This window comes from Chiloscyllium plagiosum, chromosome 12 (assembly GCF_004010195.1).
Source record: "Chiloscyllium plagiosum isolate BGI_BamShark_2017 chromosome 12, ASM401019v2, whole genome shotgun sequence".
Classification (NCBI taxonomy): domain Eukaryota; kingdom Metazoa; phylum Chordata; class Chondrichthyes; order Orectolobiformes; family Hemiscylliidae; genus Chiloscyllium; species Chiloscyllium plagiosum.
The window spans coordinates 21,750,888-21,774,922 of NC_057721.1; the positions used below are offsets into that span (position 1 = coordinate 21,750,888).

At 40.0% G+C, this 24,035-nt stretch overlaps 1 protein-coding gene across 1 annotated transcript in view; it reads left to right on the forward strand.

Moving 5' to 3' along the window:
* LOC122555545 (superoxide dismutase [Cu-Zn]-like) overlaps positions 1-24,035 on the forward strand; it is a 53,911-nt gene that overhangs the window by 21,267 nt on the left and 8,609 nt on the right. The window contains exons 3-4 of the mRNA XM_043701572.1: positions 2,173-2,242; positions 15,778-15,895. Coding sequence (XP_043557507.1) covers positions 2,173-2,242; positions 15,778-15,895 — 188 coding nt within the window. The remainder of the gene's footprint in view (positions 1-2,172; positions 2,243-15,777; positions 15,896-24,035) is intronic.

Genomic DNA, 24,035 nt, shown 5'->3' on the forward strand with positions numbered 1-24,035 from the left:
GGGGGGGGGGGGGAGAAAATCAAATCCCTCTCCCCTCCCCCCATAATAATATTAAGCAATAAGGTAAGAAAAAAAAGGGAGGGGATATAAACCAAAACGGGGAGGGGGGAAGGACGACCAACATCCATTATGTCCTACAGTTTATCTAAGGGAGTCCAAGAATTCCTTAGCCTTTTCTGGTGATCCAAAGTTATATACAGATCCTTCATGGTTAAAGCGTAACATCGCTGGGTAGCGTAAGGAGTACTGTACATTTAAGTCCCTTAAACGCTTCTTCGCCTCGTCGAATGCCTTCCTCTTTCGAACCAGATCTTTGTAGATCATAGCTTGGGGGTCTTTTCCGAGATTTCTAGAGGCTTCTAGGAGTATCTGCCTCTCCCTGTAGCTCTGCAGCCGGAACAGGACCGGGCGTGGGCGCTGGTTTGAGCCGGGCCCGCGTATTGCTACCCGGTAGGCCCATTCCACCCTTACCTGGCCTGATCCAGCTTGCAGATTTAAAAGTTGTGGCAGCCACTGCTCCAGGAATGCTGTAAGCTGGCCTTCCTCTTCCTGTTCGGGAAGGCCCAGCAAACGAATATTTTTTCGACGACCTCGATTATCGAGGTTGTCAATATGATTTTCCAAGGTCCGGACTCGCTGCTCGAGAGTCCGGACTTGATCCACGGCCGATTGAGCGGTTGTCTCCGAGGTCGCGGCCTTTAGCTCCGCCCCTCCGACTCGGCGTTGAATTTCATCAATTTCACGGTCGTGCTTCTTCAGCGCGGCCGAGAGCGACTCCCAACGATTTCTGGATTCGACGATAAAAGCATCGATCTTCGAGTCAAGCTTGGAAAGCATTTCTGCAAGGCTTGCTACTGTTGGTAAGTCCCCCGGGGCGGCTGTGGTCGCCTCTGCTGCAGCTGGAGAGTGTGGGGGAGGGGTTCCTGCTTGCTGAGAGCTGCGGGCTCCCTTCCCTTTAGTCATTTTAACTTAGGATAAAGTTGCTTAAATGTAGCTTAAATGTAATATTAAACCACTAATTCAGTTACTAAACTGTTAAAAATGATTTATAAATGATTTGGTGAGCTTGGTAGGGGGTAGGTGACCCACTGTGCCCAGGTCTTGGGAGGAACACTATAGACTCAGTCTTACTGGGTCGCCGCCATCTTGGATCCCCCCTGTGTAAGTTTTGATGCATAACTAAAACCCATTATACATGGTTTACCTTTCTCATTAGTATTGAAAATGCTGAGATAGGTTTTATAAATGAACACAATTCTTTTTATTTGTTGGACGAGGGCATCACTGGTTAGACTAGCATTTATTGCCCGTCTCTAATTTGCCCAGAGGGCAGTTAAGAATCAATGACACTGCTGCGAGTCAGAATCACATGTAGGCAATATTAGGGAAGGATGGCAGCTTCCTTCTTTAAAGGACATTAGTGAACCAAATGTTTTTTTTCTAACAATCAACAATGGATTTATAGTCCTTATTAGATTCTTGATTCCAGATTTGCATCAAATTTAAATTTCACCATCTCCCGTGTGGATTTGAACTCCCGCAACATGACTTGGGTCACTGGATTATTAGTGCAGCAATAAAACTACTATAGCCTCCCCTAAAGTATCACTTTGGGTACTCTAGCCTCTTCTGAAATCATGTATGATGGGAGAGCTAATTCATAACATTTAGTCTTTTGTGCTTCAACTTCTCTTCTCCAACCTCTCTCTGCCATTCCCTCTGCCACTTCAACTTCTTCTGTAAAATTGTTCAAATTTGCTTTTGGTCCTATTTCCCAATCTTTCTTCCACTATTCCTCAATCTCCCTATGTGAAATATTTGGGTATTTTAAAGGAGAAAATTATTTATTAATCCTGAAGATTCCATTTTTGTTTCTTTTTCATTTCCTTCTCTCATACATTTTGAATGTACTTCTTGGAGATGCCTCCATTCTGATTGTCTACATGTATGAGAGTATCTGTGTAGCTTCTTTAATTTGGTTATTTAAAACTTATAGTGGTGTTGGTATTGCATATTTTCCATTTGTTCTCTGCATCTTTCCTCTATGGGATCAAAAAAACATAAATTGCCAGAAAACAAGTGATGATCCAAGGTCAAAAGACATGTTTAGTAATTTTCTGTTGTTTACAGAACTAAATACAAAGTAACTCGAATGCAAATTATTTGTTTTAGGGTACATGAGTTCGGGCATTCATTATAACCCCTGCAACAAAAAACATGGTGGACCAGAAGATGCAGACAGGTGAGGTATTTCTTGCATTAAGATGCTTTATTTAGTTTCTAAGTAGAGTTCTGAGTAGATCAATTTGTGCTTCAGATATTTAAAGATTAAACATATAGGCCACCTATGTTTGTGTTTTTGATAAATCTTTTTGTAACTTTGAGTAAAGTTCTTAAACTTCAAATATACGACAGAGTCACAGAGCTATACAGCATGGAAACAAACCCTTCGGTCCAAGCAGATATCCTAAGCTGATCTTGTCCCATTGGCCAACATTTGGCCCATATCCTTCTACACCTTTCCTATTCATGTACCCATCCAGACGCTCTTTAACTATTTAATTTCAACTACCTCCACCACCTCCTCTGTCAGCTTGTTCCATACACACACCACCCTCTGAGTGAAAAAGCTGTCCCTTGGATCCCTTTTAAACGTTTCCCCTCTCTCCTTAAACCTATGCCCTCTATTTTGGACTACCCTAGGAAAAAGGCTCTTTACCCTATCCATGCCCCTCATGATTTTAAAAACCTCCATAAGGCCATCCCTCAGTCTCTGACACTGGCAACATCTTTGTCAATCTTTTCAGAGCCTTTCAAGTTTAACAACATATTTCCTATAGAAGGCAGAGCAGAATTGAACGTAGTATTCTGAAAATGGTATTACCGATGTCCTGTACAGCCACAACATGACATCCCAACTCCTATAGTCAGTGTACAGACCAATGAAGGCAAGTTTGCCAAACACCACAATTCCACTTTCAAGGAACTAAGAACCTACACTCCCATGTCTCTTTGTTCGGCATCGCTCCCATTCATCTCCCGCCCCCTCACTCTCTCCCCCAACCCACACTCACTCTCCCCCGTCCCACACTCACACTCTCCCCCAACACTCACTCTCCCCCAATTATGCAGACTAACAGTTGATCAATTGTTCAGAACTTTTTTTGAATTAAATATCCTGAGAAAGGTGATTTTTCGATTTGTGTTCAGGGTCCAAACTTTATGACATGCAAAAATAGTTCTAAGTTTTTAAAGGTGACAATTTGAATGGAACTCTGAATGATAAGAAGCTGAACGTCCAGTAAAAGTTCTGTTAGCTGTTCTCCTCAAAAGTATCATTCGTCTTTCAGCTCCAAAGCTAGTTTTGTATATTGATACATAGTGTAAGCCCTTTTTCTCCTGTACTCAGAAAATTGTGGATCTCAACAAAAGTGACTGGCATTTATAAAGCAATATTGACAAAAGAACTTGCATTACATAGCACTTTTTTTTATATTTCTGATATTTCAAAGCTTTCCTCAGATAATCTATCACGGTTGGAGTGTAATCTCTGTTGCTAAATAAATCCGACGGATGTTTTGCGAAAACCTTAATTGAGGTAAAAGAACATGTATTCTTTTTTGGCAATGTTGGATGAGTGTCAAATGTTGAGGGAGACTACCCTTCCGTCAATTCTATTCTGGGATCATAAGTTGCATAAACAAGTTGGCCTTCCATTGACTTGATTTAGGTGCTGAACAGAAGTGATTTTTAACTTCTTCATCCTGAATGGAATATAAACTATGAAAATGATGAGTGCCTATTATGCATTCCTGCTGTCTTTCCTTTAAATGCCAAGTTAAATACTTTGTTTGGGGGATCCAAGATGGCGGCGACCCAGCAAGTCTGAGTCTATAGTGCTCCTCCCAAGATTTGGGCAAAGTGGGTCACCCACCTCCACCACACTCACCAAATCATTCAAAATAGTTTTTACTTAATGTAATTAGTCGCTTAGTACTGAATTTAAACAATTTAATCTCCAGTAAAAATGACTAAATGGAAGGGAGCCCACAGCAGGCAGGAACCCCTCCCCCACCCTCTCCAGCTGCAGCAGAGGCGTCCGCAGCCACCCCGGGGGACTTACCTACAGTGGCGAGCCTCGCAGAAATAATCTCTAAACCCGATGCGAAGATCGACGCCTTCATCGAAGAGTACCAGAGCCGATGGGACTCACTCTCGGCTGCGCTACAAAAGCATGACTGAAACATCAAGGAAATTGAGCGCCGAGTCGGACAGGCGGTGCTAAAGACCACGACCTCCAAGACTACAGCAAAATCGGCCATGGAGCGGGTCTGGACTCTCGAACAGTGAGTCTGGACCTTAGAGAATCACATTGACGACCTCGAGAATCGAGGTCATCGGATAAATATTCGTTTGCTGGGTCTTCCCGAACGGGAAGAGGAAGGCCAGCTTACAGCGTTTCTCGAACAATGGCTTCCACAGCTTTTAAATCTGGAGGCTGGATCAGGCCAGTTAAGGGTGGAATGGGCCTGCTGGGTTGCAATACACGGGCCCAGCTCAAACCAGCACCCCCGCCCGGTCCTGTTCCGGCTGCAGAGCTATAAGGAGAGGCAGATGCTCTTAGAAGTTTCCAGAAATCTTGGGAAAGATCCCCAAATCATGATTTATAAAGGATCCAAGGATTCCAGGACTTTTCCCCATCTCTGGTCCGAAAGAGGAAGGCGTTTGATGAAGCGAAGAAGTGTTGAAGGGACTTAAATATTCAGTATTCCTTACGCTACGCTTTAACCATGAAGGGTTCGTGTATAACTTCGGATCGCCGGAAAAGGCCAAGGAATTTTTGGACTCTCTTAAAATTTACCTAAGAGTTAATTGATGTTGTTTTGCTCTCCCCCCCACTCCGGTTTACATCCCCTCCCTTTTTATTATATTAATCTCTTTTTTTACCTAACTGTTTAATATTGTCTTCAGGGGGTGGGGAGAGGGATTTATTTATTTGTTCTCTATTTAGCGATTTTCTCCCCCTTTTTTTAAATATAGGCTGGGTGGTCTAGATAATGTTGGTGGGGGGAGGTGGTTACCTTATCCTGTTTTATTTCTGTCTTTAGGTTTTCCCCTGTTATTTTGTATTATTATATTTAATTATTACTTGTTGAGGCTGTAATTTTATAGTTATATATGTTTATACATGGTATTAACATTACCAAATATATCCACATGTTGGTGTGGGTGGGGTGTAGGGTGCTCACTGTTAACTCTAGCTCTGTAGTATATTTGAATTTTCTTCATCCTATCGAGGAGCACCTGGGTAAAGGATGGGGCACTGGTTGGGAGAGGATACGATGGACTGTTGGAAAGGAAGTGATACCCCCAGGGAACAAGGGGGAAAATCTCCATTTAAATATGTTTTATATTTTTAAAATTTAGAAATAATTATTTTATTATATTGATGTGAGTGTATTAAAGAGCCTTTTATTTTTGTAAAATTTATATGCTCTATGCTCGGGATGTTCTGGATAGGGTCTTGGACTTGCCCGGACGATTATGGTTGATTAGTCGGTTAAGTGGTGCATCTGGAATGTCAAGGGGAGTAATTCACCAGTCAAAAGGAAGAAAATACTATCAAACCTCAAAGAAAGGGTTGATATAGCTCTCCTACAGGAGAGCTCTTCTATAGCTCTCCTATTCGATAAAGAACACTTGAAATTACGACAGGGTGGATTTGATCAGGCCTTTTTTTCTTCTTTCAGCTCAAAAAGCAGGGGAGTTGTTATTCTTATTCGGAAGAATTTCCCTTTCAAAATCCTAAATCAGATAAAAGACGAATCTGGATGATATATTCTGATTAAAGCCCTTATAAATGGAGAGGAATATGGGATCTTAAATTTGTATTGCCCCCCCCCCGGCGCATCCTTTTAAATTTATAACGGAAGCCTTCTCAAAATTGATGGCTCTCGGTGCTCGTCATACAATTATAGGGGGAGATTTTTAATTGTATTATGGATCGGGAAATAGATAGGATTCCCAAGAGTACTGCAGGAGTATCTCCCAGATCTAGACAATTGGTGGATTTGAACAAAGAATTAGGACTAGTAGATGTATGGAGATGCCTTCATCCACAGGGCAGAGATTTTTCTTTTTACTCTAATCCACATAAATGTCACACCAGAATTGATATGTTTTTTGCCCCCTTGATTTTTTTAAAATTCCATATCATCCTGTAAAATAGGCAGTATAGCAACTTCTGATCACGTTGCTGTATATATGGAAATCAAGGTGAGGAACAATGAGATATCCCCCCAGCATTGCGTATGGACTCCTTTCTGATGAAAGATAGTAAATTTGTAAAGTGCTTCTCTCAAGAATTTAAAACTTTTTTAGAAATTAATTCAGGTACAGCTAGCAACCCATCAATGATGTGGGAGACCATCAAAGCTTACGTGCGAGGTTTGATCATCTCATACTCAGCGACCCAGAAAAAATTAACGGGAGAACAACAGGGTCTGCTCGAAGCTCGCTTAAAAGCGGCTGAAACAGCATACGCTGACAGATCTTCTATCATCAAATTACAAAGGATTACGGCCCTTAGGACAGCTCTAAACACCACGCTTACCCAAATGACTAAGAAGGAAATATTATTTGCAAAACAAAGGTTATATGAATTTGGCGATAAACCTGGTAGATACTTGGCATTTCTCGCAAAGAAAAAGAAGGCCTATCAAGGAAAGTACGGGTATTCTGATTCATGATCATAAAAGGATTAACGCAATCTTTAGAATATTTTATTCTGATTTATATAAATCGCAGGATTGCGAAGACAGGACTAGGAGGATGCAGTCATTTTTTAAAAACCTGACCTTTCTGGACCTAACTCCGGAACAGGTATCGGTCTTGAATGTTCCCCTAACAATCCAAGAAATACTTGACGCAATCAGGCAACTTCAGAGCGGTAAGGCGCCCGGCCCAGATGGCTTTCAAGCTGAATTCTATAAAGAATTTACAGGAATATTGGCTGGTCCACTTATGGACATGTATAACTGTTCATACAATCAGGGTTGTCTCCTGCTTTCGCTGAAAGAGGCGAATATCTCTCTTATCCTCAAAAAAGGAAAGGACCCAGAAGATTGCGCGTCATACAGAACAATATCCTTGCTAAATGTAGATTTTAAAATCCTCTCTAAAACGTTAGCATTGAGACTAGAAAGGATATTGCCACATATCATAAAGGAGGATCAGACGGGATTTATTAAGGGCCGTAGATCATTCAATAATGTCAGAAGGGTTTTGAATGTGATTCAAGCTTGCCATCAGGGAAAGCTACTAGGTGTAGTAGTCTCATTAGACGTGGAAAAGGCATTCGACAGGGTTGAATAGTCATATTTGTTTTACACATTGGAAAGGTTTGGCGTTGGAAAGGCGTTTACCAAATGGGTCTCAACACTGTTTAGTGATCCCAAAGCAGTTGTGATTACCAATGGATTAGGCTCGATAGCTTCAGTGTGGATAGGGGCTGCTGTCAGGGATGTACTCTTTCGCCATTGCTATTTACGCTAATAATTGAGCCACTAGCAGAAGCTATACGGGTTGACCCTAATATAACGGCCCCGAGGATTGATACAGGTAAACATAAAATTACCCTTTATGCAGATGATCTTCTATTTCTCAGTAATCCTTTGATTAACGTGCCTCGCTTAATCCAAGTTATTAATACATTTAGTGTATTTTCAGGCTCTAAAATTAATTTCTCAAAATCAGGCTATGACAATGGGTGGCCTTGCTAGTATATCCCACTTATTGGACGGATCCCACTTTCCCTTTCGGTGGTCCCTGGAGGGTTTCTTATATTTAGGCATTTTTATTACCCCACTATTTGGTCAGTTATACAAGGCTAACTTTGTGCATTTACTGGAAAGATAAGGCAGGACCTCCAGCGATGGGAAGACCTTCCAATTTCCTGGCTAGGTAGAATAACACTAATTAAAATGAATGCCCTGCTTAGTCTCCTATACCCTATGAGAATGCTTCTGGTGATGCTGCCGAGGCTGGCACTACGTAAATTATATGGCTGGTTGGGTTCCTTTATCTGGAATCATAGACGGCCTCTCATTAAGCTGAAGAAGCTACAGCTTCCACAGGCAAGGGGAGAATTGGATTTCCCAGATTTTAGGAAATATCAGTTAAGTTCCCTATTAAGTTACATGGCCGATTGGGTCTTGTCTGACCTGCAATCAATCTAGCTGGACATCGAGGCTTCTCAAGTAAAATGCCCACTTATTAACCTTTTATTTTCAGACAAGAGGAAAATCATTACGGATCAATGTAAAAACCCTATAATACTAAACACAATTAAAGCTTGGAATATAATGTGGCAAAATGAGGGCAACTCACATAAAACATCCCCCTATACTCTGATAGTGGGAACATGGGGATTTCAACCTGGGCTTACAGATGTCACTTTCAAACTCTGGAGATCCAGGGTTATCTCATGTTTAGGGGAACTGTTTAAAAAGGGGTCCTGATGTCTTTTGAACAGCTGCGTCAGAAATTTGGATTACCTAATGGAGACCTCTTTCGATACTTCCAAATTCGAGACTACATACACAAGAAGAAAGATAGTCTTTATAAATCAGGTAGAGAACGTAGAGTGCTATGGCCAATGGGGGTATCTTCCGTCAGCACTATTTATCATTTATTACATTATGAAGTATCGGGAGATATGGACAATCTGCTTAAAACATGGGATCAGGATTTGGGACTGGAAATCTCTATAGAAACATGGAATGACATTTGGGAAAATGCCAGAAGAATCACCATCTGCAACAGAACTCAGGTCATTCAGTTGAAGATACTTCATAGGGCCCATATAGCACCAGACCGATTGGCAAAATTTAAGGCAGGAGCATCTCCAATGTGTCCCAAATGTAAAATAGAGGTGGGCACTCTTGTACATTGCTTATGGACCTGTCATAAGATCCGTAGATATTGGACTAAAGTAGCAAGTGCTCTGACAGAAATCTTAGGAACAGAAATTAGAGTGGACCCTGTATCTCTCCTTTTGGGCTTTTCGAACTTACCCTCCCTGCAAATGCACGGGAAGAGATTATTTTCTATTCTTTCTTTCTGTGCAAGGAAACATATTTTGGTAAACTGGGTGGCTGAGGGCCCCCCTGGACTTTCGAATTGGCACAGATTAATCATGGAATGTATTCCCCTTGACTTCCTTACAAATATTGTGCACCAAAATACCGCATTATTCCGTAAAATATGGCAGCTCTTCTTGAATTACATAAGTACACATATTTCGGCCATCCTAACAAGGGCTTTTATTTAATTGAGATGGCAAACCTGGCTGGTCCGGGGCCACTTGGGAGAGGAATCCTGCACGAATATGGGTTTTGTTACGATTTGATGTTGTACATTACGAGCATGTATCTCACTACCCAATTTCTGTGTTATCTGTCATTTTTTTTAACTTCTTTGAATAATGTAAAAGACTTAATTATGCACTCTGGTTAGTTGTAGGTTAAATTAGTAGTTAGTTGAGTTTTGTTTTTTTTCTCGGTATCTTTTTTTTTGTTTGACAAATTTTGTTTATTATTTATTTAAGATTTAATTGTATATAATTTGTTATATGTTTAATATGTTTATACTTGGGTTTTTTTTAATTTGTAAACTTGTAAAAATATGTTAAATTTTCAATAAAAATATCTATTAAAAAAAACTTTAACTGATTAAACAAAGTACTTGGCAGAAACTAGCAAGGCTTTCTTGAATGGATCGAAGTCAGTCCAAAAATGTTATGAGAACATCAGTATAAGTGATAACCCCACTTCTCCCATTGCCCCTATGAATGCCCCTATGGGGAGAAAGGGGGTGGGGGGAGGGGTGAAGGGAAGGGAAAAAAAAAAATTCGTGGGCGGCACGGTGGCACAGTGGTTAGCACTGCTGCCTCACAGCGCCAGAGACCCGGGTTCAATTCCCGCCTCTGGCAACTGACTGTGTGGAGTTTGCACGTTCTCCCCGTGTCTGCGTGGGTTTCCTCCGGGTGTTCCGGTTTCCTCCCACAGTCCAAAGATGTGCAGGTAAGGTGAATTGGCCACGCTAAATTGCCCGTAGTGTTAGGTAAGGGGTAAATGTAGGAGTATGGGTGGGTTGCGCTTCGGCGGGGCGGTGTGGACTTGTTGGGCTGAAGGGCCTGTTTCCATACTGTAAGTAATCTAATCTAATCTAAACTCATGTAAAATTGTTGCTGAGAAAGACCGAGAAAAAGGGACAAGAGTCACCATTACAAAGACAAACTCAATATCAGATTCTGGCCTGAAGATTACAGCTTGAATTCTTTAAATTCATTGACTGATTTTTGAGGTGAATAAAGGGAAATTATCATTAACAACTTGGTATTTTCTCCAGAGTTTTATATTACAGATTTTCATCTGTCCAGTTCCTCTAGCAATAATATAATACACATTACTTCTGTTCCAGGTTTGGAATCAAGATGGCCAGAACTCATTTTATTAAAGGTCATATCAGCTTTGAATACTGGAAGCCAAGTTAAGGGCTGAAAATTTAATAGGATCATTTGAACTTCATATTATAGACTGAAGATGTCTCGCACCCCCAGCGTCTTCAAACATATGTTTCTTTGCCTTAATTATTTGTTACATTGTTTCCCTCATCATCAGGTGTCATTCCATTCATAGGGGCAATGGGAGAAGTGGGGTTATCACTTATACTGATGAGGGTTAGCCTGAATGTTACTTACAAGATGCTAGATAATAATAAACTCCAGCAAAAGAAATGCCGTTTGAATTAGTAAACCCACTCATTGTCAACATCTCTGGGCTATCATTAATGAGAAAATGAACTAGACCAGCTATATAACTACAATGACTGTGAGCAGGTCTGTGAAGCTGAGAGTTTTTTTCGCAAGTAATTCACTCTTTGACTTCCTAGAGTTTGTCTACTACCTGTAATGCAGAATTAAGGAGTAGGATGGAATAGTTTCCACTTGCCTGGTTAAGTACAGCTCCAACAACACTTGAGAAAACCCTTTGCTTGATTGACATCCAGCCACCAACTCAAACTGTCGCATCTTTTGCCACTAATGCACAATGGCAGCAGGATGCACTGTGGCTGCTCATCATATGTCCTGAGACAGCACATTCTAAACCTGAAACCTCAACCAAGCTAGAAGATTAAGGGTTGCCAAAACAAGGAAATATAACCCACTTACAGGTTCACCTCTAGCTTCACAATTCTAACTTGAAACTATATTGCTGTTCCTTCAATGTTGGAGGATTAAAATCTTAGAATTTCTTTCCTAACAGTAATGTCTGTGTCATGCCCACTTAATCATAGGAAATTCGGGATGGGTAACAAAATGGCATCTACTTCTCAAGAAAGAATAAAAAGACTTGCAATTTAAATTAATTTGTTGTACATTACAAAGAAAATAGAATATGAATTAGTGCCAGTTGATAGGCAGACACCTTGTTCAGATGAGTTTCCACCCTTGCCTGAATATGTTTCTTTTTGTTGTGCCATTAATATTTACAGCATCCTTCTCTACTTGGATGAGGGTTGTGACATCAACTGTTCATACCCAGTCTTGCTACTCCCCTTCGCATGGTATTAGAGTGGAAATGTGTCAGATGTGAAAAGATAATGCTACTGGCAGTTGATGTGAGGACTGCAATGGATGAGGTCATTGATTTGGAACTAACGGTGAAGAATGTATTGAAATTTGTTGAGGGAGAAAGTGGAAAGCACGCTCATAACCCGAGAGAGATAGTGTTGCGTATTGTACCTGCTTATATGAAATAAGTTGAAGATTTTTGTATCTTGGACCCAGATTCTGGGAACAATGATGTTGGTACTAACTGTCTCGTCATTTCTGTTACAAAGGTTCTTCATGTTTAACGCTTCTCACACAACTTAAGTTTTTGAAGGATTGTGGAAAAACTGATGTTGTTGAAGTTTAGTAGAGAAGCCTAGACTTATTTCATGAAAATAAATAATTGAAAGCCCATTGTGGACGTTGGATTTGCTGCAGAGCCTTGTTTGAACATTGGCTTAACAGACAGAGTGCATTGATATCTGTAAATAGTTGGGGTACCAGAAGCATTTTTGGAAGGGCTGCACAGCTGATCCTACTTTTTGAAGTGATTGATTTTGGGTGAAACCTTCTTTCTTTGTGAAGAATACTTACAGGAACTTTCCAATATTGTATTTAACAAAGAACAAAGAGAACAAAGATAATTTAAAGCCCAGGAACAGGCCCTTCGGCCCTCCAAGCCTGAATCAATCCAAATCTACTGTCTAAACCTGTCACCTAATTCCTAAGCATCTGTATCCCTCTGCTCCCCACCTATTCATTCATCTGTCCAAAAGCATTTAAATGAATCTACCATGCCTGTTTCTACTGCCTCTGCTGGCAACACATTCCAGGCACCTACCACCCTTCTGTGTAAAGTACTTGCTGCGTGTATCCCCCTTAAACCTTTTACCTCTCACCTTGAAAGTGTGACCTCTCGTTATTGAATCCTTCACCTTGGGAAAAAGCTTATCTCTATTTATCCTGTCTATGCCCTTCATGATTTTGTAGACCTCAATCAGGTCCCCCCTCAATCTCCTGTTTTCAAATGGAAACAAACCTAACCTACTCAACCTCTCTTCATAGCTAGCACCTTCCATACCTGGCAACATCCTTGTAAACCTTGTCTGCACCCTCTCCAAAGCATCCACGTCCTTTTGGTAATGTGGTGACTAGAACTGTACACAGTATTCTAAATGCGGCTGAACCAACGTTGTGTACAATTTTAATATCCACTCTATCCACCTGTGCAGCAACCTTCAGGGTATAATGGACCTGTTCTCCCAGATCTTTCTGCTCATCAAATTTTCCGTAGGCTCTTCCGTTTACGGTATAATTCGCTCTATAATTAGACTTCCCAGAATGCATCACCTCACATTTGCCTGGATTGAACTTCATCTGCCACTTCTCTGCTGAACTCTCCAGTATATCTATATTCTGCTGTATTCTTTGACAGACCCCTATGCTTTATGCTACTCCAACAATCTTCCTGTCATCTGCAAACTTGCTGATCATATCAATAGTGCCCTCTTCCAGATCATTTATGTATATCACAAACAACAGTGGCCCTAGCACTGGTCCCTATGGAACACCACTGGTCACCTTTCTCCATGTTGAGAACCCCCCTTCAACTACTACTCTCTGTCTCCTGTTGCTCAACCAGTTCTTTATCACCTAGCTAGAACACCCTGCCCAACATGTGACTTCACATTCTCTATTAGTTTACCATAGGGAACCTTATCAAACGTCTTACTAAAGTCCATGTATATGACATCTACAGCCCTTCCTTCATCTATAAACTTGGTCACTTCCTGAAAGAGCTCTAATAAGTTGGTAAGGCACGATCTATCCTGTATGAAACCATGTTGCCTATTATTGATAAGCCCATTCTTTTTTAAGTATAAATAGATCCTATCCCTCAGTACCTTCTCCAGCAACTTTCCCATCACTGACGTCAGGCTCACTGGTCTGTAGTTACCTGGAATGTCCCTAGTACCCTTCTTGTACAGGGGGACAACATGAGCAATCTTCCAGTCCTCTGGCACCTCACCTGTATTTAAGAATGCTACAAAAATATCTGTAGGGCCCCAGCTATTCCCTCTCTCTCCTCCCTCAGCTATCTGGGATAGATCCCATCCGATCCTGGGGACTTAACCACCTTAATAACCTCTAGTCTACCCAACATATCATCACGACTTACGTCAACGTGATCTAGAGTTATCAACCTTCCATCTCTAATCAGTAAACACTGATGCAAAGTAATCATTCAGAATCTCACCCATTCTCTCAGGTTCGACACAGAGCCTTCCTTCATTACCCTTTAGTGGACCAATCCTTTCTCTAGTTACCTGCTTGCTTCTTAATTAAGAATAAAAAGCTTTGGGATTCTCCTTAATTCCGCTCGCTAAGCTATTTCATGACCCCTTTTAGCCCGCTTGATTCCTCATTTAAGACTGGTCCTACTCTTCCGATATTCCTCCAGGGCCTGTTATGGTTCTTAGCTGCCTGGACCTTAAGTACGCTTCCCTTTTCCTCTTGGCTAGTCGTACGATTTCTCCTGTGATTAACAGTTCACGAATCTTGCCTTTCCTACCCTTTGCTTTCAACAGGACATGCCTATCCTGCACTATCTTTAACCTATCTTTGAAAGCCTCCCACATATCAATTGTGAACTTCCTTTCAAATAGCTGTGTCCAATCCACATTTCCCAGCTCCTGCCTAATTTTGATATAATTGGCCTTGACCCAGTTTAGTACTCTTCCCTTAGGACCACTCTCATCTTTGTCTACGAGTATTCTAAAACTTACAGAATTGTCGCAGTTCCCAAAGAAATCCCCCACTGCAACTTCTACCACCTGGCCTGGCTCATTCCCCAACACCAGGTCCAGTATGGCCCCCTCCCTCATCGGACTATTAACATACTGCTCTAGAAAACTCTCCTGGATGCTTCTTACAAGTTCTGCTCCATCCAGACCTCTGACACTAAGTGAATCCCAGTCAATGTTGGGAAAATTAAAATCTCCCTTCACCACTATCCTGTTGCCTCTGCATCTTTCCATAATGTGTTTATCTATTTGTTCTACAGTTGTTCTCCTGAGGAAGCTGTGTCTATCTATACTCCAGAGGCATTCATGCATGATAATTAATTTAACCATGTGTACCAGAATGTCAGGGAGTGACAGACTTTAAAATATTATATGCATTATCTTGTTTACTTGTCTGAATAACCCTATTGGTCAGTAAGTGGCTGTTTTAAGTGAATTGCAGAGAAAATTCCTTTTTTCTCTTCTTCTCCTGAAGTGTGTATTTGGCATTATTTAGAGGGATCATTGTTAGACTTTATATTTCTGACCGAATATGTTAACCAATCCTTGAAAAGGTATTGTTTTGATAATAAACAATTGTTTATTAAAGGAACTTGGTTGATGGCTCTTTTTAATTAAAACCAACATAAATATAATACTTGGTTGGCTATCTCAGTAACTGAGAAATATATTTTTATATTAAGCTGTGACCCACGAGGTAATGGTACAAGAGCGAAGTGCATTTCTCCAGCTTTGGTTGTGACACTTGTGTGTCTAGATCTGCAATGTAGTAATCCTTGTTTTCTTTTTGGTATTGCCCTCCTCTTGTTCTGAAAATCACCTGTTTAAACAATATCACATGATATTTAAAAACAAATTTTAAGAAAACGAAGTGAATTCCCTGGCTGGAAATTACAGTGCAGCAATGAACAAGTGCCTGATCCTCAGTACAATTGGATGGGCAAAGAATCCAGACACAATCTTCCTAAAATGATGATTGGTCACAAACCAAAAAATGTATTGCACAGTTGCTGCCTAACCTGCTTAGTACAACTTCTTTTAATTTCTGATTCCAATAGCTGTGTAATTTGCTTTTAAATTAAAGAACACTTTGTTTCAATTAAATAGTTTAGGGGCATGTATTGCATGACTGTGATACAGGCTGGGTGAACTATTATTTAAGCACTGATGTTTATTGCTTACATTGGCTCCCTGCCTTGCAGTGGAATGAATTGAATTGAAAACCATCTTCCTCATGTGACAGTTCTTGAACACCTTTCTATATGTTGAAAGAGTTACGTAAAAGCATTGTCATTGTAATTTCTTATCTATTCTTGCAGAACATACTTCTAATTTTAAAACTTCTACAATTCTTTATAGACATGTTGGTGACCTGGGTAACGTTGAAGCCAGTGATGATGGTGTTGCTAAGTTTGAAATGCACGACCGACTTCTTCGCTTGGCTGGAAATTATTCAATAATTGGACGCACTTTGGTGGTAAATATTTCATCCCACAGACTCAGTTGTTATACAGCTGTACTGAACAAATGGCTTGTTGGAATGAAAATTAAAGCATAATACGGCACACATTTGATCTTATGAATTTACTTTCCTGCCATTATCCCACCCTTTCATTGGATAGTCTAGGGCAGTTAACCATCTCAACAGTTGTTACCTATTGTCACTTTTTTAACTTAACTTTAACTTCAACCAGTCACACACCCTTCTACCTGATTCCATCAATGTGAAAACTTTCCCTTACAAAACGAATGCTGTGCTATGCAATAATCAAAATCAATTTAAAAGCTAAATGTATTTAATTGCTCACTTTTGAATAAAGAGCAAAACAGCACAGGAACAGGCCCTTCGGTCCTCCAATCTGCACCAACACATTTTGCCCTTCCATACCAAAGCTGTCTTCATTACAGGATCTGTATCCATCTATCTCCTTCCTATTCATGTATTTGTTCAGGTTTTTCTTGAATGTTGCTATTGTGTCTGCTTCCACCACCTCCTTTAGCAGCGTGTTCCAGGCACTCACCACCCTTTGAAAAACTTGCCTCACACATATCTCTTTTAAAGCCTAGCACCTTGAACCCATGTCCCCTCATAATTGACACCTCCAACCTGAGAAAAAAGCCTTGTACTTTCCACTCTACCCTAGTCATTCACAATCCTATAAGCTTATATCCGGTTCCTCAACCTCCTGCGTTCCAGTGAAAACAAATCCAGTCTATCCAACCTTTCTTCATTTCTAAAATCTCCCAGACCAGCAACATCCTAGTAAACCTTTCCTGTACCTTCTCCAAAGCATTCACATCGTTTCGGTAGTGTGGTGACCAGAACTGTACGCAATATTCTAAGTGTGGTCTAAGTTCTATAAAGCTCCTTCTATTCAATGCCCGTTCCAATGAAGGTAAGCATGCTTCCTTTTAGTAATCTGTGGACCTGCACACCCAGATTCTTCTGCATATCAATCCCAAGGGTTCTGCCATTGACTGTATAATTTCCACCTGTACTTCACCTTCCAAAATGCATCACCTCACATTTGTCCAGATTAGATTCCATCAGCCATTTTTCTGCCCACATCTCCAGCTGATCTTTATCCTTCTGCATCCTCTGACAACCATCCTCTCTATCTGCAACTCTACCAATATTTGTATCATCCATAAGCTGACTAATTAGATCAGGTATGTTTTCCTCCAAATCATGTATGTTGACCACGAACAGCAGAGTCCCAGCACTGATCCCTGTTGAACATCATAGTCACAACCCTCCATTCCAAAAAGCATCTTTCCACCAGTACCTTCTGTCTCCTAAGACTAAGCCAGTTCTGTATCCATCTTGCCAGTTCATCCCTGATACCATGTTACTTCACTTTCTGCACCAGTCTGCCATGAGGGACCTTGTCAAAGGCTTTACTGGAGTCCATGTAGACAACATCAACTGCTTTCCCCAATCGATCATCATCTTCACAACCTCAAAAAAAACCCAATCAAGTTAGTGAGACATGACCGACCCCATCCTAAACAATGCTGTCTATCGCTGTTAACTCCATTCGCTTCTAAATGCATATAGATCTTGTCCCTGAGAATCTTTTCTAATAAATTCCCTACCACTGAAATGAGGCTCACAGGCCTGAAATTTGCTGGACTATCCCTGCTACCCTTCTTAAACAATGGGACAACATTGCTTGTTCTCCAGTACTGTGGGATCTTACCTGCGGCCAAAGAGGATACAAAGATGTCTGTCAATGCTCCAGCAATTTGGTTTTTTGCCTCCCTCCGTATTCTGGGATAGATCCCATCTGGACCTGAGGACTTAACTATCATAATATCTTTCAAGAAACACAACACCTCTTCCTGTTTAATAGCAACATGGCTTAGAAATTTGACACTCCCTTCCCTGAGATATCCTCCACCAATTCCTTCTCTTTGGTGAATACTGATACAAAGTATTTGTTTAGGACCTCACCTGCCTCTTCTGGCTTGTACATTGATTCCTTCCTTTTGTTGAGAATGTTCTTGTTCAGCCTTTTTACCCAGAATGAATAGTTTGGAGTGCCAAACAAAGCTTGATAGGTGTATTACATAACTAAATAGCTATTTAAAGAACAGATACAGAGTGTTCGGCTCACTGTTGTATCCTGATCTTTCCTCCCTTACATTTATCCAATTTTCCCTGAGATGGATCTGTAATGTTTTCTTTAGCTACTCTTTGTAGTTCCATGAGTTCCATGTTTCAGCCATTCTAGATGAAAAGTAGAACTCTGTTAATTTTCTATAGACTTTTTTTTCAGTGAGTGCCTTGCATTTTACGGTCTCTTCTTTTGGTCCCACCCACAAGTAATAACATCTCTATATGTTTATTCTTAAAGATTACGTTTTTTTTTGCTCAAGATGCCCAGCCAATTTTTACTGAGAGGTGTAACCTGTCCATTCTGGTATTACTTTAATAAACCATTTTACCACTTCAGTACTTAGAACTATTTTCAATATTCCAAATATGATTAACTAATGTTTTATTTTCTAGTGTCAATTTTATTTCTCTACAAATTAACCTCTGTGCTTCATTTACTTTTCAATGGCTTTATTAACCGATATTACATATTTCATCTTCTTTTAATCCCACCTCTCGTCATGTATTTACTTTCCCGTTTCACCTTCGATCTCTGACACTGAACAGTCTATGCTCAACAAAGGACTATTTTATTCCAATATGTCCCCATCACAGATTGGAATGCAGAATGATTCTGAACTCTTCTGTGGCATTGCCTCCATTCTCACTTGGGGAGCGTTCTCTTTGTCCTCAATAAACCCTTTCCCTGTCACTAATACTGTGTTGTGGATCAAACTAGGGATAAGCTACTTTGAAACTCGTGATGTGTTTCAGGTTTAATAAATGATCTCAGAGTAAAAGATTGCCAGGGAACAGTGAAATAACACAGATGACTTTAGTATTCAGTTTGAGAGGGAGGAACTTGGAATTAGAAACAACTGTACTAAGATTAAATAATAGTAATTACAGAGAGGTCAGGGTAGAGCTTGCTGGAGTGGTTTGAGAACGGAGCAGCGAAAGGCAGTTGAGAAACAATGACGATGGCTGACAACAAAGACATATTCCATTGAGAAAGAAGGAGTCTAGGAAGGAAAATGAACTAATCTTGGTTAGCCAGGAAAGATGAGGATAACATTAAATGGAAAGAAAAAAACATAATATGTGGCAAAAGTTAGTGGTAAGCCAGAGAACTGGAAAGGTACTACAAAATCAACAAAAGATCAACAAAGGGAAATAATAAACTTTGACAGTAAAGTTGCAAGTATTATCAAGACAGACAGCAAAAGTTTCTATAAATATATAAAAAAGGAAGAGAGAAGCCATGGTGAATATAGGCCCCTTAGAGAATGAGGCAGGAGAAATAATAATGCGGAACCAAGAAATGGCAAAGGAGTTGAATAAATACTTTGCATTAATCTTCACAGTGGAAAACATAAATAGCATTCCAAAATTACTAAATATTCAAGGGACAAAAGGAGGAAAGAAAATAAATGCAATAACTATCATGGGAGAAACCAGTGGGGCTAAAGACCGTTAAGTCCCTGGACCTTATGGGATGTATCCAAAGGTATGAAAGGAAGATCATGAATGCAATGGTAGTAATTTTCCATGAATTCTTAGATTCTGGATTGGAAAACTTCAAATCTATGCAAAGCTAACCTATTATTTGGAAATAGAAGGAGACAATAAAAAAGATAGGCCAGTTAGCTTAATATCTGTACTCGGAAAATGTTAGACACTAATATAAAGGATTTGATAATAGAGCATTTAGGAATACTTAACATGATTAAGCAGAGCCACCATGCCTTCATGAATGGGGAAATCATGTTTGACAAATTTACGAGAACTCTTTTAGAATGTAACCAGCAGAATAGATAAAGGGGAAGCAATGGCTGTAATAAATATGAATTTTCAGAATGTATTTAATAAGGTACTAAACTTGAGGTTACTTGTTCGGATAATATCCTAAGATTTTGGAGGTAGTACATAAGAATTGATTAAGGATTGTCTAATGGAAAACAGAGTTAGGAAAAGGAGGGGCAAATTCAAGCTACCAACCTGTAATTGGTGGTTTGCCACAGAAATCAATGCTGGGTATTATTTCCAATATGTATGAATAACTTGATGAGGAAAGTGATTGATTGTACTATATCCAAATTCACAAATGACATAAAAATGGTTGGGGAGGCAAGGGGTCAGAGTGACACAGATTCTGCAGAGTGAGATAAATAGGTTACATAAGTGGCATATTGTTTTTAGTTTGGAACTTGTAAAGGTATGTGTGGGATTAATGGGATTGTACGTTTCTGTGTGCTTAACATTATTTGAATTTGTATTGTAAATAAGTAGTTTTGGTTATTTTGTTTTATCATCATTTCATTTGATTGAATTTATTTTGGTAAATAAACTTCTGTTTTAGGGTTAAAACAAAAGCTGCAACCTTGCATGCTTATGTTTCAATGAGACAACACTTTGTTAAAACCAAAATAAACATTATCTAGCAAGCTAGGTTTTGATGTCAGATATGATCTGTCGAGTAATAATATTGGATGGGATCATAATAACACTTGTACCCCTGATCTTTCTGTTCTTCTATCCCATTTAGTTTCCTTATTCGTCCAGAAAATATCACCTGACACATGTTTATGTGAGGTTCATTTGCTATTTACACACCCAATCTGCAAATTTTTTACTTTTGTGGATTTAAGACAGCAGGTAACCAAAGTACTTTACAGCCAATGAAAATCTTATGAAGTAAAGGTAAAGTCACTGTAGTCCAACCAGACAATAGGGATGCTGTCTCATTACAGAGAGATGACTAGTAGTGGTTTAGGGTCATCAACCCTCAGATGAGGGGAGATGTTGAGAAAGCGAGTTCTTCATATTAACGTCAGCCAGTGCAGGAATTAAATCCATGCTTTGCATCATAGAATATTCACTATTGTAAGTAGGAATGTGATAGGCAATCTGTAAACAGCAAACTGTTGTACACAGCAGTATAATAGTGTCAAAGTAGTCTGTTTTTGTGATGTTATTTGCAGATAAGTATTAGCTAAGGTGCCAGGGATAACTACCCTGCTGTGCTTTGAAGTGAAGCAATATGGTCCTTAGTGTCCACTTGAGAAAACTGAAAGGCCCTCAGTTTAATACCTTGTCTCAAATCTGACAGTGTGGAACTCCCTCCTTCAGTGTTGCACTGATATATCAATCTGATTTTATTGCGCTCGAGTCCTGAACTTGACCCACAAATAACTGTCTCAGAAATTACTATCCCCACACCCTGTCCCCAAATTTGATCTCATTACAAATTTTGATTTAGTGCGACTGTTTCCCAAGTCAAAATCAGTTATGTTGTTAATGAGGAGCTTGTCCTTGAGTTATTTGAAACAATAGTCAGATCTTATTTGTACTATTGAATTCCATCTTGAGAATGAAATCTCAGCCTTGGAAAGAGTGATATGGGGTGGTTCAGTTGTGAGCACAGGTTGCACAAACTTTTGCATATTCTCGATATTCTTGGAAGTTTAAATAAAGTCAGATTGAGCTGTTTAATATGTTAGGTTAGATGCAGTGAGGCAATTTGTTGGGAAATCAGAAAAAAGCTATTTTACACAAAAGGATAGTGAAATAATGGAAATCTCCGCATCATAAGAAATTTGCAACTTAAAACATTGTCTCACAAAACTTGATCTGAAAAGTATCAAGATATTGAATGAAGGTATGGAATTAAGTTATGCATCAACTATGTTAAGTGGTTCAAGGAGCTTACTAGAAAATGAGTGGAGGGATTCAGCCACTACCATTCTTATGACAAATAAATGAAAATATAGTGATGTAACTATATTTACATTACTTACATGCTCTAAGCCCATGGTGTCACTTATTGGTATTTCTTTTTCTTGTTGAATCTTTTCCTACCTCAACCTCCTACGATGTCTAACTACTCCCAATGTAGATGGAATCACAGTGGTGGCATGATAGATGATGCAGTTCTGTGGCAGTGGTCATGGTCTGACTCATTGATGCCATATGATACCTCAACAAAAGATGGTGTGGCTTGTCAAATTTGAAAATGCTGTTGAATATGGACAGTAAATGTGGATTATCTTCTGTTTGAGATGTCAGTTGACCATCATTTGTGTGACACAAGTGTTGTCATCTTTGTTAGAATCCCTACAAAGTGGAAGCAGGCCATTTGGTCCATCGAGTACACACTGAGCTTCTGAAGAGCATCCCACCCAGAACCACCTCCCCACTCAATCACCCTGCATTTCCTATGGCCAACCCACCTACCCTGCACATCCTGGACCCTATGGGCAATTTAGCATGGCCAATTCACCTAACTTGCACATCTTTGGACTTTGGGAGCAAACCAGAGCACCCGGAGGAAACCCATGTGCAAACTCCACATGGGCAGTTGCCCAAGGATGGAATCGAACCCAGGTCCAGGGGGACACTGAGAGGCAAGAAGGAGGATGGTAAAAAGTTGTGGCTGTAAGAGCTGCTCCTTTTTTTGAGGTACTTTCAGTGTTGGAACTGATTTCCTCAAATTCTAGAGGCAGCAATTGCTGTTCTCTAAGCTGTTGCATTGTTTTGGAACTTTGGGGAAAAGAAAGGTCAAAACAATGGCACTTTAAAAAGGAAGAAGACAGACAAAGGTAGCAACCACATAGGAAATAAATCAAACGGAGAAATAAACCTGGACTGCTGTCTGACCCAGCAGTGAATCTGCACAGCTGACTGTTCTGCAGTTTGATTTCAAGTATATCTGGACATTGAAACTTGTCTTAAGAAGAATTAACAAATGGCGAAATTTGCAGCTGACCTTGGAGAAAGCTGTGTGGGGAAGCTCACAGCTTAGGAGCAGCTAAGTGGTTTTTAAAAGTGCAAACTTGCTGTTTTTTACTTGTAAATCTATGATAGTGACTTGAGTGGGTTCTTTTTAGATTATATGTTATATTAAGATCCAATTCTTGATTAAACTTTAAAAACACAAAAAATAGGTACTAAGTTAGCCTGGAACAGTGTTTTTTAGAGCAGTAAGACTGTGCTATTTTCTGAGTTTGTAGATTGTTAAGGAGCAAATTAGGCCTTTGGTAGAGTGATGTCCGCTTCCTGTTGGATGTAGGAGATGAGGAGGAGTTCCCATGTTATTGATGATTATCTCATACTTTTGGATCATTGGATAGACTTCTGGGGTAGAAGTGACCTGTACAAAAAGGACGGATTGCACCTGACTTGGAAGGGGCTTAACATATTAGTGGGGAGATTTGCTCTAGCTGCTTGGGAGGATTCAAACTAGTGGGGAAACAATGGGACCCAAGGAGATAGTGAGGAAAGAGATCAGTCTGAGACTGGTACAGTTGGAAAAAGAAGCAAGTCAAACAGGGCAGGCAAGAGCAAAGCAGAGAATGAGGTCAGACTGATGAATTAAACTGATTGAAGTATTTCAATGCAACAGGCCTAACAGGTAAGGCAGATGAACTCAGGGCATGGTTGGGAACATGGGAATGGGATATCATAGCAATTACAGAGATGTGGCTCAGGGATGGACTGGAATGACAGATTAATGTGCCAGGATACAAATGCTGCGGGAAGAATTGAGAGGGAGGAAAGAAAGGAGAGGGCATGGTGTTTCTCTTTGGTTAATATTACAGCTATACTTAGGGAGGATGTTCCTTGAACTACATGCACAGAAATTATTTGGGAAATATGAAAGATATGATCACCTTTATTGGATTGTACTATAGTAGTAGTCAGTGGGAAATTGAGAAATACATTTGTAGGATCTCAGTTGTCTGTAAGATAAGATAGGGTAGTTACGGTAGGGCATTTTGACTTTCCAAACATAAACTGGGACTGCCATAATGTTAAAGACTTGGATGGAGAGGAATTTGTTAAGTGTGTACAAGATGATTTTCTGATTCAGCATGTGGATATACCTACTAGAGAAGCTGCAGAATTTTACCTACTCTTGGGAAATAAGACAGGGCAAGGTGTCAGTGGGGAAGCATTTTGGGGCCAGTGTAATTCTATTAGTTTTGCAATAGTGTTGGAAAAGGATGAACCAGATCTAAAA